Source organism: Bufo bufo, chromosome 2 (genome assembly GCF_905171765.1).
Source record: "Bufo bufo chromosome 2, aBufBuf1.1, whole genome shotgun sequence".
NCBI classification, from domain to species: domain Eukaryota; kingdom Metazoa; phylum Chordata; class Amphibia; order Anura; family Bufonidae; genus Bufo; species Bufo bufo.
Window position 1 is genome coordinate 372,857,120 of NC_053390.1, and position 17,594 is coordinate 372,874,713.

Here is a 17,594-nt window from a genome sequence, read left to right on the forward strand (position 1 = left end):
TACTCACACCATGGACACCCACTGCTACAGATGCCACTCACTACTCACACCATGGACACCTACTGCTACAGATGCCACTCACTACTCACACCATGGACACCCACTGCTACAGATGCCACTCACTACTCACACCATGGACACCTACTGCTACAGATGCCACTCACTACTCACACCATGGACACCTACTGCTACAGATGCCACTCACTACTCACACCATGGACACCCACTGCTACAGATGCCATTCACTACTCACACCATGGACACCCACTGCTACAGATGCCACTCACTACTCACACCATGGACACCCACTGCTACAGATGCCACTCACTACTCACACCATGGACACCCACTGCTACAGATGCCACTCACTACTCACACCATGGACACCCACTGCTACAGATGCCACTCACTACTCACACCATGGACACCTACTGCTACAGATGCCACTCACTACTCACACCATGGACACCTACTGCTACAGATGCCACTCACTACTCACACCATGTACACCCACTGCTACAGATGCCACTCACTACTCACACCATGGACACCCACTGCTACAGATGCCACTCACTACTCACACCATGGACACCTACTGCTACAGATGCCACTCACTACTCACACCATGGGCATCTACTGCTACAGATGCCACTCACTACTCACACCATGGGCATCTACTGCTACAGATGCCACTCACTACTCACACCATGGACACCTACTGCTACAGATGCCACTCACTACTCACACCATGGACACCCACTGCTACAGATGCCACTCACTACTCACACCATGGACACCTACTGCTACAGATGCCACTCACTACTCACACCATGGACACCCACTGCTACAGATGCCACTCACTACTCACACCATGGACACCTACTGCTACAGATGCCACTCACTACTCACACCATGGACACCTACTGCTACAGATGCCACTCAGTACTCAGACCATGGACACCTACTGCTACAGATGCCACTCACTACTCACACCCTGGACACCCACTGCTACAGATGCCACTCACTACTCACACCATGGACACCTACTGCTACAGATGCCACCCACTACTCACACCATGGACACATACTGCTACAGATGCCACTCACACCATGGACACCTACTGCTACAGATGCCACTCACTACTCACACCATGGACACCCACTGCTACAGATGCCACTCACTACTCACACCATGGACACCTACTGCTACAGATGCCACTCACTACTCACACCATGGACACCTACTGCTACAGATGCCACTCACTACTCACACCATGGACACCCACTGCTACAGATGCCACTCACTACTCACACCATGGACACCTACTGCTACAGATGCCACTCACTACTCAGACCATGGACACCTACTGCTACAGATGCCACCCACTACTCACACCATGGACACATACTGCTACAGATGCCACTCACACCATGGACACCTACTGCTACAGATGCCACTCACTACTCACACCATGGACACCTACTGCTACAGATGCCACTCACTACTCACACCATGGACACCTACTGCTACAGATGCCACCCACTACTCACACCATGGACACATACTGCTACAGATGCCACTCACTACTCACACCATGGACACCTACTGCTACAGATGCCACTCACTACTCACACCATGGACACCCACTGCTACAGATGCCACTCACTACTCACACCATGGACACCCACTGCTACAGATGCCACTCACTACTCACACCATGGACACCTACTGCTACAGATGCCACTCACTACTCAGACCATGGACACCTACTGCTACAGATGCCACCCACTACTCACACCATGGACACATACTGCTACAGATGCCACTCACACCATGGACACCTACTGCTACAGATGCCACTCACTACTCACACCATGGACACCCACTGCTACAGATGCCACTCACTACTCACATCATGGACACCTACTGCTACAGATGCCACTCACTACTCACACCATGGACACCTACTGCTACAGATGCCACTCACTACTCACACCATGGACACCCACTGCTACAGATGCCACTCACTACTCACACCATGGACACCTACTGCTACAGATGCCACTCACTACTCAGACCATGGACACATACTGCTACAGATGCCACTCACTACTCACACCATGGACACCTACTGCTACAGATGCCACTCACTACTCACACCATGTACACCTACTGCTACAGATGCCACTCACTACTCAGACCATGGACACCTACTGCTACAGATGCCACTCACTACTCACACCATGTACACCTACTGCTACAGATGCCACTCACTACTCACACCATGGACACCCACTGCTACAGATGCCACTCACTACTCACACCATGGACACCTACTGCTACAGATGCCACTCACTACTCACACCATGGACACCTACTGCTACAGATGCCACTCACTACTCAGACCATGGACACCTACTGCTACAGATGCCACTCACTACTCACACCATGTACACCCACTGCTACAGATGCCACTCACTACTCACACCATGGACACCCACTGCTACAGATGCCACTCACTACTCACACCATGGACACCTACTGCTACAGATGCCACTCACTACTCACACCATGGACACCTACTGCTACAGATGCCACTCACTACTCACACCATGGACACCCACTGCTACAGATGCCACTCACTACTCACACCATGGACACCTACTGCTACAGATGCCACTCACTACTCACACCATGGACACCTACTGCTACAGATGCCACCCACTACTCACACCATGGACACCTACTGCTACAGATGCCACTCACACCATGGACACCTACTGCTACAGATGCCACTCAGTACTCACACCATGGACACCTACTGCTACAGATGCCACTCACTACTCACACCATGGACACCTACTGCTACAGATGCCACTCACTACTCACACCATGTACTGCTACAGATGCCACTCACTACTCACATTATGTACACCTACTGCTACAGATGCCACTCACTACTCACACCATGTACACCCACAGATGCCACTCACTACTCACACCATGTACACCTACTGCTACAGATGCCACTCACACCATGGACACGTACTGCTACAGATGCCACTCACTACTCACACCATGGACACCCACTGCTACAGATGCCACTCACTACTCACACCATGGACACCTACTGCTACAGTTGCCACTCACTACTCACACCATGAACACCGACTGCTACAGATGCCACTCACTACTCACACCATGTACACCTACTGCTACAGATGCCACTCAGTACTCACACCATGGACACCTACTGCTACAGATGCCACCCACTACTCACACCATGGACACCTACTGCTACAGATGCCACCCACTACTCACACCATGGACACCTACTGCTACAGATGCCACTCACACCATGTACACCCACTGCTACAGATGCCACTCACTACTCACACCATGGACACCTACTGCTACAGATGCCACTCAGTACTCACACCATGTACACCTACTGCTACAGATGCCACTCAGTACTCAGACCATGGACACCTACTGCTACAGATGCCACCCACTACTCACACCATGGACACCTACTGCTACAGATGCCACTCACACCATGGACACCTACTGCTACAGATGCCACTCAGTACTCACACCATGGACACCCACTGCTACAGATGCCACTCACTACTCACACCATGGACACCTACTGCTACAGATGCCACTCACACCATGTACACCTACTGCTACAGATGCCACTCACTACTCACACCATAGACACCTACTGCTACAGATGCCACTCACTACTCACACCATGGACACCTACTGCTACAGATGCCACTCACTACTCACACCATGTACTGCTACAGATGCCACTCACTACTCACATTATGTACACCTACTGCTACAGATGCCACTCACTACTCACACCATGTACACCTACTGCTACAGATGCTACTCACTACTCACACCATGGACACCCACTGCTACAGATGCCACTCACTACTCACACCATGGACACCTACTGCTACAGATGCCACTCACTACTCACACCATGGACACCTACTGCTACAGATGCCACTCACTACTCACACCATGGACACCTACTGCTACAGATGCCACTCACTACTCACACCATGGACACCTACTGCTACAGATGCCACTCAGTACTCAGACCATGGACACCTACTGCTACAGATGCCACTCACTACTCACACCATGTACTGCTACAGATGCCACTCACTACTCACACCATGTACACCTACTGCTACAGATGCCACTCACACCATGTGCACCTACTGCTACAGATGCCACTCACTACTCACACCATGGACACATACTGCTACAGATGCCACTCACTACTCACACCATGTACACCTACTGCTACAGATGCCACTCACTACTCACACCATGTGCACCTACTGCTACAGATGCCACTCACTACTCACACCATGGACACCTACTGCTACAGATGCCACTCACTACTCACACCATGGACACCTACTGCTACAGATGCCACTCAGTACTCACACCATGGACACCTACTGCTACAGATGCCACTCACTACTCACACCATGGACACCTACTGCTACAGATGCCACTCACTACTCACACCATGTACACCTACTGCTACAGATGCCACTCACTACTCACACCATGGACACCCACTGCTACAGATGCCACTCACTACTCACACCATGGACACCTACTGCTACAGATGCCACTCACTACTCACACCATGGACACCTACTGCTACAGATGCCACTCACTACTCACACCATGTACACCTACTGCTACAGATGCCACTCAGTACTCACGCCATGGACACCCACTGCTACAGATGCCACTCACTACTCAGACCATGGACACCTACTGCTACAGATGCCACTCACTACTCACACCATGTACTGCTACAGATGCCACTCACTACTCACACCATGTACACCTACTGCTACAGATGCCACTCACTACTCACACCATGGACACCTACTGCTACAGATGCCACTCACTACTCACACCATGTACACCTACTGCTACAGATGCCACTCAGTACTCACGCCATGGACACCCACTGCTACAGATGCCACTCACTACTCAGACCATGGACACCTACTGCTACAGATGCCACTCACTACTCACACCATGTACTGCTACAGATGCCACTCACTACTCACACCATGGACACATACTGCTACAGATGCCACTCACTACTCACACCATGGACACATACTGCTACAGATGCCACTCACTACTCACACCATGTACACCTACTGCTACAGATGCCACTCACTAGTCACACCATGTGCACCTACTGCTACAGATGCCACTCACTACTCACACCATGGACACCTACTGCTACAGATGCCACTCACTACTCACACCATGTACTGCTACAGATGCCACTCACTACTCACACCATGTACACCTACTGCTACAGATGCCACTCACACCATGTGCACCTACTGCTACAGATGCCACTCACTACTCACACCATGGACACATACTGCTACAGATGCCACTCACTACTCACACCATGTACACCTACTGCTACAGATGCCACTCACTACTCACACCATGTGCACCTACTGCTACAGATGCCACTCACTACTCACACCATGGACACCTACTGCTACAGATGCCACTCACTACTCACACCATGGACACCTACTGCTACAGATGCCACTCAGTACTCACACCATGGACACCTACTGCTACAGATGCCACTCACTACTCACACCATGGACACCTACTGCTACAGATGCCACTCACTACTCACACCATGTACACCTACTGCTACAGATGCCACTCACTACTCACACCATGGACACCCACTGCTACAGATGCCACTCACTACTCACACCATGGACACCTACTGCTACAGATGCCACTCACTACTCACACCATGGACACCTACTGCTACAGATGCCACTCACTACTCACACCATGTACACCTACTGCTACAGATGCCACTCAGTACTCACGCCATGGACACCCACTGCTACAGATGCCACTCACTACTCAGACCATGGACACCTACTGCTACAGATGCCACTCACTACTCACACCATGTACTGCTACAGATGCCACTCACTACTCACACCATGTACACCTACTGCTACAGATGCCACTCACTACTCACACCATGGACACCTACTGCTACAGATGCCACTCACTACTCACACCATGTACACCTACTGCTACAGATGCCACTCAGTACTCACGCCATGGACACCCACTGCTACAGATGCCACTCACTACTCAGACCATGGACACCTACTGCTACAGATGCCACTCACTACTCACACCATGTACTGCTACAGATGCCACTCACTACTCACACCATGGACACATACTGCTACAGATGCCACTCACTACTCACACCATGGACACATACTGCTACAGATGCCACTCACTACTCACACTATGTACACCTACTGCTACAGATGCCACTCACTAGTCACACCATGTGCACCTACTGCTACAGATGCCACTCACTACTCACACCATGGACACCTACTGCTACAGATGCCACTCACTACTCACACCATGGACACCTACTGCTACAGATGCCACTCACTACTCACACCATGTACTGCTACAGATGCCACTCACTACTCACACCATGTACTGCTACAGATGCCACTCACTACTCACACCATGGACACCTACTGCTACAGATGCCACTCACACCATGGACACCTACTGCTACAGATGCCACTCACACCATGGATACCTACTGCTACAGATGCCACTCACACCATGGACACCTACACACTGGGCTCACGCTTCACAACAAGGCACCTGTACACTGAACACATGCCACGCACACACTAAACAAATTAAATTATGCAGATATCAAAAACACACTGCTCGGACACCAGCACTACATTAGGCACCGCACCAACTTCCCCACAACACTCTGTAACATATCATCCAGTGCTCAGTCACTTTGAAACTAGACAGCTCCTCCAGTGTTGTCATTACACGCAAAGCCTTCTGGGTCCTGTAGTTTACCAACGCAGCTGGGGCTGACGTCGAGGAGACGCCATGAACTACAATCCCCGGAATGCTTTGCGGCTGGCGGAGGTTCCTGGTGCGGCATGGCGGAACAAACGGATGAAAACATTCCCGTGTATGAGGTGACACACTTGAACACTAAGAAGATACATGTCGCCTCCTTCGGACATTTGTGGAGACAGAATCTGAGCGGCTGGGACCTGAGTCTGGAGGAGGTGTCCTCCGTGGACTTGGGGGATGACGAGCTGGCTGCAGAGCTGGACTGCACGGCGGATGTAGCGGCCGAGATCAAGAACCTGTGCAGGTAACACTGGCGGAGATTTAGCAAACTGGTGTAAATTAGAACTGGCTTAGTTGCCCATAGCAACCAATCACAGTCCACCTTTCATTTTCCAAAGGAGCTCTGAAAAATGAAAGGTGGAATCTGATTGGTTGCTATGGGCAACTAAGCCAGTTCTACTTTACTCCAGTTTTGATAAATCTTAGAGTGTGTGGTGTGTCTGCAGTCCCTTCCTTGATCAATAGGTCTGTAATTGGAGACAATAAAACCCCTCAGACATTGTTCTCTCCTTCATCTCCCGTCCCCTTTTCATTGATGATGTCACCTCTGACAACAAAACAAGACAGGCGCTGGTGGAGTGGGATGAAATTTATGAGGTAACTTCTGCCCTCTGTTATAGGGGCACAGTCTGTCAGAAATTTCAGACTACAGCATGCTGCCTTATTTGTTAAAATGGCTGAAACCCGATGGACCCTTTTATAGTCATTGGGCGCTGTTGGCATCCGTCATCTTTGGCTTGTATAATTGATGACACCACATTGACCCCCTCTAGATTCTGGAAGAAAGTAGTAGTGGAATGCTAGCAAAGTACATACTGTACTTGCCCGTTGGCTAGAATGGGTGGTCCATGCACAACCCAAATAACCCCATTTTTTTAAAGGGGAATTAAACCCTAAAAAAACCATACCGTAAATTTTCACAAATAAATGTAATCTATAGTGCACCCGCAGCTATGTCTACAAGGTGCTCGCCAAGCTACTGTCATGAGCGGTTTAGGAGAGATCTTCCAGACAAAGCACTATGGGGGGCATTTATCAAGACCAGCGGTTTTTATCGCCGGACTTGATTCCCCTGTGCAGCCGGGGGATGTGTCAGATTTATGCAGCGGCGCCGGCCTCTCAGAGATTTGGCGCCTCCTCTTGCTGGCCATGCAACAGACTGACATTTACGGCATCCTCCTAGCTGCCATCGATTTTTTTCTTGATGTCCTCACCACACCTCCTTTTCTCGCCACAGATATGCAGTGCGCCAATTTTTTTTTACACCACTAATTAGTGCCGTAAACACCTTAATAAATGTCCCCCTACGTCTTTCCCCTAGTCCTTTGGCTACAGAACGGCTGAGTGAACAAGCGGCAGATACTTGGAGCCACCGGGTTATTCTAAATCTTCCCCGTTTAGCCACCTGACATCCACACCTAAGGAATATTAGCTGCCACCACTTGTCATATTAACCTGTTCCGGACACATGACGCACCGGTATGTAATGTATAGTTCCCATCACCGCCGCTCAGCGGACGGTGATCGGAACTCGGTGCCTGCTGAAATCATTGAGCAGGCACCTTGGCTAAATGCGCCGGGGGGTCCTGTGACCCCCCCCCCCCCCATGTCGGCGATCGCAGCAAACCGCAGGTCAATTCAGACCTGCAGTTTGCTGCGTTTCCGGGTTATTGGGGTCTCTGGGGACCCGATAACCCGGAACAGGATGGTGATCGGTGGTGTGATAATACACCACCAATCGCCATCCTGCAAACCTGAGAGGTGATGGTGACATCACCTCTCAGGATCGCTCTCATTGGTTGGCTGCAGGGGCGGAAGGTTCAAATTACCGCAGCGCTCCTCTCCTCCTCCTTTTGTGTCCGGGAGCGAGGAGAGATCGCTTCAAGGATCATCAGAGCCAGCACCCCAACAACTCCATCTGTGCCCCAGCACCCAGGTAATTAGAGAAAGGCTAGGGACAAGTTAGATTAGGCAGGGATATTTTAGGGAAAGTTAGTGAGAAGAAAAAAAACAAACAGTTACTGATTGCATCACCCTAAATCGGGTGTCTGGGGTCCACAGCACAGCTGTGTGACCCTAGACCCCCCAGTTTTTTTTTTGTCTGTCTGTAAGTTTTAGGGTGAGTTCGCGAACACCTGTGCCCCCACACACACGCACACCAAATAAAGATTTACACGCACATACACACGCAGACACACACTCCTCTATGGCCCGCCGGATGTTCTCGGCCGAGGAGGTATACGCCCAGCTTGCCTCCGAGTCCGAGAGTCCCAGTGAGGACGAGGATGACCCCACTTTCCTTTTGTCATCCGCGTCCTCCAGCAGATACGCCGCCAGGCGGAGCAAAGGGACCGACATGTTAGGGACCCTGTGGCCACCCTAGTACGATCAGCTCTGGGGCTCGTACTAGTTTTCCGGCCCACCAGTTAAATCCACCGGAGCCCCCTGCCAGTGAACTTGTCTGGTATACCCCAGAGCGTTATGAGCCCTTGATTCCTGATTTTGAAGGCCAACCAGGAATCCAGATTTCCACAGTGGGCTTCACTGAATATGACTTTTTTAGTTTTTTTTCAGTGACCACTTTGTAAATCTGATGGTGGAGCAGACGAACCTGTACGCCCAACAGTTCATTGCTCAACACCCGGGCTCCTTTTTGGCTAGGCCCGGTGGCTGGACCGCGGTCAGTGCAGCCGAGATGAGGACGTTTTGGGGCCTCGTGCTGCACATGGGCCTAGTCAAGAAACCTAGTGTCAGGAAGTACTAGAGTGGGGACGTCCTCTACCAGACCCCACTTTACAGTACAGCCATGACATGCTCGCGGTTTGAGGCCATCCGGAAATGCCTGCATTATTCAGATAATGCAGCATGTCCCCCCCCAAGGTGATCCTGCCTATGACCACCTGTACAAAATCAGGCCGGTCATTGATCACTTTGGGACCAAATTTGTACAGGCCTATGTACCTGGAAGGGAGGTCGCGGTTGATGAGTCTCTCATTGCGTTCAAGGGGAGACTTCTTTTCCGCCAGTATGTTCCCTCAAAGCGGGCGAGGTATGGCGTGAAGCTGTACAAACTTTGTGAGAGTACCTCAGGGTACACTCACAAGTTTCGCGTGTACGAGGGGCGAGATTCCTGTATTCAACCCCCAGAATGTCCCCCCACTCTGGGTGTTAGCGGGAAACTTGTGTGGGACCTTATGCACCCACTGCTAGATAAGGGTTACCACGTGTACGTGGATAACTTTTATACTAGTATACCCTTGTTCCAGTCCCTTGCTGCCAGTTCCACATCCGCTTGTGGGACCGTGCGGAAAAATCAACGCGGCCTCCCTACCCACCCCCTCCAGGTACCTATCCTCAGGGGTGAGACCCGTGCCCTTACCAGTGGAAACCTGTTGCTGGTCAGATATAAGGACAAAAGGGATGTCCTTGTACTGTCCACAATTCATAGTAACTGCATCACCCCTGTCCCTGTGCGAGGTACCGCGGCAACGGTCCTCAAGCCCAATTGTATCGTCGACTACAATCGGTATATGGGAGGAGTTGATCTATCTGATCAAGTCTTCAAGCCATATAATGCCATGTGCAAAACCCGGGCATGGTACAAAAAAGTTGCGGTCTACTTGGTGCAGGTTGCCTTGTACAACTCTTTTGTGCTGTCCCGGAGCGCTGGCAACACAGGGACATTCCTTCAGTTCTATGAGGCAGTCCTCAAGGACCTGATTTTTTTCTGACCGGGAAAGTGCAGGCCGGAGTACAGCGTAGGAACGCGCTGTAAAACGCTCAGGTCTGAACTGAGCCTTAAGGTATTCCACAAGAGTTATTGGCAAATGGAGATGAAATTTCTGAATTTCTATTTCTGGTAACCTTGCCTCACAAAAATGGAATATAGATAAACCAAAAATCATATGTACCCTAACAATAGTCCCAACAAAACTGCCACCCTATCCCGTAGTTTCCAAAATGGGGTCACTTTTATGGAGTTTCTACTCTAGGGGTGCATCAGGGGGGCTTCAAATGGGACATGGTGTAAATAAACCAGTCCAGCAAAATCTGCCTTCCAAAAACCATACGGCGCACCTTTCCCTCTACGCCCTACTGTGTGCCCGTACAGTAGTTTACCGCCACATATGGGGTGTTTCTGCAAACTACAGAATCGGGCCAATAAATATAGCATTTTGTTTGGCTGTTAACCCTTGCTTTGTTACTGGAAAAAGTGGATTAAAATGGAAAATTTGCCCAAAAATTTTAATTCTCTAATTTCCTCCCCATTTGCCAATAACTCTTGTGGAACACCTAAAGGGTTAACGACATTTGTAAAATCAGTTTTGAATACCTTGATAGGTGTAATTTCTAGAATGGGGTCATTTTTGGGGGGTTTCTATTATGTAAGCCTACAAAGTGACTTCGGATCTGAACTGGTCCCTAAAAATTGGGTTTTTGATAATTTCGGAAAAATTTCAAGATTTGCTTCTAAACTTCTAAGCTTGTAACAGCCCCAAAAAATAAAATGTCATTCCCAAAATGATCCAAACATGAAGTAGACATGTAGGGAATGTAAAGTAATAACTATTGTTGGAGGTATTACTATGTATTATAGAAGTTGAGAAATTGAAACTTGGAAATTTGCAATTTTTTCCCAATATTTGGTAAATGTTGTATTTTTTTATAAATAATTTTTTTTTCTTTTACTTCATTTTACCAGTGTCATGAAGTACAATATGTGACGAAAAAACATTCTCAGAATGGCCTGGATAAGTCAAAGCGTTTTAAAGTTATCAGCACTTAAAGTGACACTGATCAGATTTGCAAAAAATGGCCAAGTCCTTAAGGTGAAATAAGGCTGTGTCCTTAAGGAGTTAAACGAGTTATCCAGTTTCAAGATCCCCTCACCGGTAATATACTTACCCTTCTCCCCTCCTGGTCCGCGCACCACCTCGGCTGCTTCTCCCTGTTACACGGATGAAAACATCCAGTGTCGGGGTGGGGGGGGGGGGAGCAGCCAATAGCAGGCGGGGACGGGGAAGAGCCTCCCTAGCATCGCGGGTGACGCTAGGGAAGCTAGTCCCCGTCTGCCATTGGCTGTCCCCCCCCCCTTTCCGATACAGGATGTTTTTATCCTTGTGCAGGGAGAAGCGGCAGGGACCAGGAGGGGAACAGGATAAGTATATTACCAGTGAGGGGCCCGACACACGTGTGTGTGTGTGTGTGGGGGGGGGGGGGGGGGGGGGGAGTTTCTTGAATTTGGATAACCCCTTTAAGCAGACAAAACACCTTAGGCTACTTTCACACTAGCGTTTTTTTCAGATCCGTCATGGATCTGCAAAAACGAATCCTTCTTGAACACCATTGAAAGTCACTGAGGGACGGATGTCAGATTGTGTCAGAGAAAACGTTTGGTTCCGCTTCGTCAGGCGGACAGCAAAACGCTGCAGGCAGTGTCTTGGTGTCCGCCTCCAGAGCGGAGTGGTGACTAAACTAAGGCAAACTGATGCATTCTAAGCGGATCCTTTTCCATTCAGAATGCATTGGGGCTGAACTGATCCGTTTTGGACCGCTTCTGAGAGCCCTGAACGGATCTCACAAACGGAAAGCCAAAACGCCAGTGTGAAAGTAGCCTCAAACTACGTAACTGAAAATTAACCACTCAAACACACTACGCTCCCTAGCAGTTCACAGGGTTAATACATCAACATATGTAACGCTTCTTCCGAGGTCGAGAAATTGTTTAGAACCTAGGAAGGCTATTATTAAAAAACAGTTTGAAATAGGGTTGTTTCGGGTATCGAATTTTCGATACCCAATCTATACTTTTGCCTGGTATCGACCTTGATACCAGGATTTGCCTTTTTTCGATACTAGGCTTCGCTATTGCGCAGTCTAGTATCAGAGAACAAGGAGCGCGCTGCTCTCAGTGTGCTCCGTGTTCTCCTCAGCAGCACAGGGGAGAGGGAAGCAGTCTCTCCCTCCCCCCTGTGCCGCTGCTGGCGCTGCCACCAATGAGGAGAGAGGGGCCACCAATGAAAGTAAATGTTTAAAGAGGACCTTTCATCTGGCCAATTTTATTTTACTAAGTATGCTGACATATAGAGCGGCGCCCAGGGATCTCACTGCACTTACTATTATCCCTGGGCGCTGCTCCGTTCTCCAGCTATGCCCTCCGGTATGTTCGGGGACTTGGTTATATTGGGCGGAGACTTCCCTTGTTCTCCTGGGCGTCTCCTTTTCCCAGGCTGTAGCGCTGAGCTCACAGCCTGGGAGTTTTTTTTCTCCCAGTTACTTTTATTCAACCAGCAAGTAATTTTTTGACGGGAAATGACATAGGTATCTCCCAAAAGATAATAAGACGATATACAAGAGGCATCAAACGCTTCCTATAATTGCAGACCAGCTTTTTGCATGTCTCCACAGGAATTTTTGCCCATTCATCTTTAGTAATGAGCTCCAAATCTTTCAGGTTGGAGGGTCTTCTTGCCATCACCCTGATCTTTAGCTCCCTCCACAGATTCTCAATTGGATTCAAGTCTGGACTCTGGCTGGGCCACTCCAAAACATTAATGTTGTTGTCTGCTAACCATTTCTTCACCACTTTTGCTGTGTGTTTTGGGTCATTGTCATGCTGAAATGTCCACTGGTGCCCAAGGCCAAGTTTCTCTGCAGACTGCCTGATGTTGTCGTTGAGAATCCTCATGTATTGCTCTTTTTTCATGGTGCCGTTTACTGTGATTAGGTTCCCTGGTCCATTGGCTCAAAAACACCCCCAAAGCATTAGGTTCCCACCACCATGTTTGACAGTGGAGATAGTGGGTTGAAGGCTTCTCCTTTTTTACGCCAAATGAAGGAAACATCATTGTGACCAAACAATAAAATTTTTGTTTCATCTGACCATAACACAGAAGACCAGCGAGCTTTTGTGGGCCTTATCTGGAGAAGTGGCGTCCTCCTTGGTCTGCATCCGTGGAACCCAGCAGTGTGCAGTGTCCGTTGGATTGTCTGCCTTGAGACATTGCCACCAGCAGAGCCCAGATTCACCAGGATGGCCTTGGTGGTGATCCTTGGATTCTTTTTCACCTCTCTAACTATCCTCCTGGCCAGCACAGGTGTCACTTTTGGCTTCCGAACACGTCCTCTGAGATTTTCCACAGTGTGGAACATCTTGTATTTTTTAATAATACTTTGCACTGTAGCCACTGGAACTTGAAAACATTTAGAAATGGCCTTGTAGCCCTTTCCTGACTTGTGAGAAGCCACAATGCGCAGCCGCAGGTCCTCACTGAGCTCCTTTGTCTTAGCCATGACTGTCCACAAACCAACTGCAGAGAGCTGCTGTTTTTCACCTGTTGAGTTGATTAAAACAGCAGTTCCCAATTAATCAGGATAATTAGGATGCTTTAGAACAGCTTGGACTATTTGGAATGGTATAGAACTTTTGATTTTCCACAGACTGACAGTTTGTGAAGGGTATGAATAATTTTGGACTGGACACTTTTTGCTGAAATGTAAATAAAAGCTGAGAAATGTTTTTTTTCCACAATAATGCCTCTTGTACATCATCTTATTATCTTTTGGGAGACACCTATGTCATTTCCCGTCAAAAAATTACTTGCTGGTTGAATAAAAGTAGCTTTAAGTAAAAATTAGCCTGGGGTATGAATAATTATGGGCAGCACTGTAGTTATTTAATAAAAAGTAAAAAAAAACATTAAAATATTAAGTATAAATCGCCCCCTTCCCCAATTTTACATATAAAATATATAAACAATAAATAAATAAACATATTACATATCGCCATGTCTGAAAAGTCCAAACTATTAACATATAAAAAAAATTCCTATGCGGTGAGCGCCGTAACAGAATTTTTTTTAATAAAAACTGCGCTATTCGCCATTTTTTTTTAGTCACCTTGTCCCCCCAAAAAATAGGATCGGACTGTTCTATTATAGGCTGGACATTCCATAAAATGTGGAATGCACGCAGCTTTTTTTGGTGTTTTATTTTTTTCGCGTGGTATCTAGTATCGCAATACTTTTTTATGGTATCGAAACCGAATCAAAATTTTGGTATCGAAACAACCCTAGTTTGAAAGTAAAAAGAAACGGAACTTAATATGTTACGAGACGGTACAAGTTCTGGAATGTATTGGATAACACTGCAGGGGTGTGGAAATAAAAAAAAAAACTACTTGTCGAAGGACTAAAGTGGGGGCTCAATCTACTTGTCCCTCATGACCATCTACTTGTCCTGAACTTATACAAACGTTATACTGTATGGGGGCGGGGGCCACAAGGCGATGTTATACTGTATGGGGCGGGGGCCACAAGGAGACGTTATGCTGTATGGGGGCGGGGGCCACAGGGAGACGTTATGCTTTATGGGGGCGGGGGCCACAGGGAGACGTTATATTGTATGGGGGCGGGGGCCACAGGGTGACGTTATACTGTATGGGGGCAGGGGCCACAGGGTGACGTTATACTGTGCGGGGGCAGCCGCTTGGTGACGTTATACTGTATGGGGCACTAGGGCATCCCCAAGGTGACGTTATACTGTATGGGGGCAAGAGGGAGATGTTATACTGTATGGGGGCCACAAGGAGACGTTATACTGTATGGGGGCAACAGGGAGACATTATAGTTTATCAAGTGCCACGTGCAGTGCAGATTGCAGGCAGGGCCAGAGCCTCAGAAGACAGACAGCAGAACCTTTATTTCTGACACCCCTGCAGATGAGCGTTCCTCCCGGAGCCTGTCCACATCGCAGCTCCCGGCCTGACCTGCAAGTGCTGACTGGGGTCACATAGCATTATACTGATTTATGATGCTATGTAACCCTTACAGTTCTGGAATGTATTGGATAACACTGACATAATGCTGTCACTGACATCACGCGCCTGCTCCTCCCACTTTATGAATGAAGTAGGAGGAGCAGGCGCGTGACGTCAGTGAGTGGCGCTGCCGCCCGGCCTGCTACTGAGTTTTAGAGATGGGAAGTTCGGATCTTTTTCATGAATCGGATCTTCGGTTCACTTCCTGAGCCGGCAGAAGCAAGTGAACTGAAGATCAGTGCGCATGCTCAGCTCATCGAATCTTCGGTTCACTTGCTGAGTCAGCTCTGCTGCAGTGGAGCAGACTGATGTAATTACACTGTATAGTTATTGCAGGGATTTAGATAATGGTCTAAGAGTTTATTAGTTAAAAGAATCAAATGAGTCAGAGACGTGTCACCGAGTCCCTGCCAGGCTTCCTGCACTGCTACATTGCTGCAAGCACCCTGTACACACAGAGCTCTGCTACATTGCTGCAAGCACCCTGTACACACAGAGCTCTGCTACATTGCTGCAAGCACCCTGTACACACACAGCTCTGCTACATTGCTGCAAGCACCCTGTACACACAGAGCTCTGCTACATTGCTGCAAGCACCCTGTACACACAGAGCTCTGCTACATTGCTGCAAGCACCCTGTACACACACAGCTTTGCTACATTGCTGCAAGCACCCTGTACACACAGAGCTCTGCTACATTGCTGCAAGCACCCTGTACACACACAGCTCTGCTACATTGCTGCAAGCACCCTGTACACACACAGCTCTGCTACATTGCTGCAAGCACCCTGTACACACAGAGCTCTGCTACATTGCTGCAAGCACCCTGTACACACAGAGCTCTGCTACATTGCTGCAAGCACCCTGTACACACAGAGCTCTGCTACATTGCTGCAAGCACCCTGTACACACAGAGCTCTGCTACATTGCTGCAAGCACCCTGTACACACAGAGCTCTGCTACATTGCTGCAAGCACCCTGTACACACAGAGCTCTGCTACATTGCTGCAAGCACCCTGTACACACACAGCTCTGCTACATTGCTGCAAGCACCCTGTACACACACAGCTCTGCTACATTGCTGCAAGCACCCTGTACACACACAGCTCTGCTACATTGCTGCAAGCACCCTGTACACACACAGCTCTGCTACATTGCTGCAAGCACCCTGTACACACACAGCTCTGCTACATGCAATACTATAATGTTCCGCATACGTGCATATCAAACATGGAGGGGTTAGAGGCAGTATGGGGTGCGTACTTTAAGTACCACATCTTGCAGAGCCATGATTGAGATAACATTAAAACAGGTGATTAGGGCTGCAGTAAACGATTATTTTAGAAATCGAGTATTCTATCGATAATGTTTTACGATTAATCGAGTAATCTAATAAGAAAAAATGAATTAATAGACTGTTTTCCTTTATAAAAACTCATCAAACCCCCTACCATCAGTCCCCAACACCCTTCGTCCGCCCCTGTGTGATCAGCCCAAGTGCCCCGGTGCCATCAGCTCCGTTCTCCCCGGTGCCATCAGCTCCGTTCTCCCCGGTGCCATCAGCTCCGTTCTCCCCGGTGCCATCAGCTCCGTTCTCCCCGGTGCCATCAGCTCCGTTCTCCCCGGTGCCATCAGCTCTCCCCCCTTGTCTCATAGTCTCTGCCACTGTGTCACAGCCAGACAGCTGAGAAGCGCTCACAGGAGCTTCTCAGATCCTCCTCCTTGAATTTCTTTGTTTTGGTTTAGTTTCTCATCTCA

At 48.9% G+C, this 17,594-nt stretch overlaps 1 protein-coding gene across 2 annotated transcripts in view; it reads left to right on the top strand.

The window, feature by feature from the left end:
• SNAPC3 (small nuclear RNA activating complex polypeptide 3) overlaps positions 1-17,594 on the top strand; it is a 148,563-nt gene that overhangs the window by 44,762 nt on the left and 86,207 nt on the right. Inside the window, exon 1 of one of the 2 annotated variants that reach the window (XM_040417169.1) lies at positions 7,008-7,262. The exons of the other annotated variant lie outside the window; for it this stretch is intronic. Coding sequence (XP_040273103.1) covers positions 7,042-7,262 — 221 coding nt within the window. The 5' untranslated portion in view covers positions 7,008-7,041. Of the gene's footprint in view, positions 1-7,007; positions 7,263-17,594 lie in introns of those variants that run through there. 2 annotated transcript variants of the gene reach the window in all.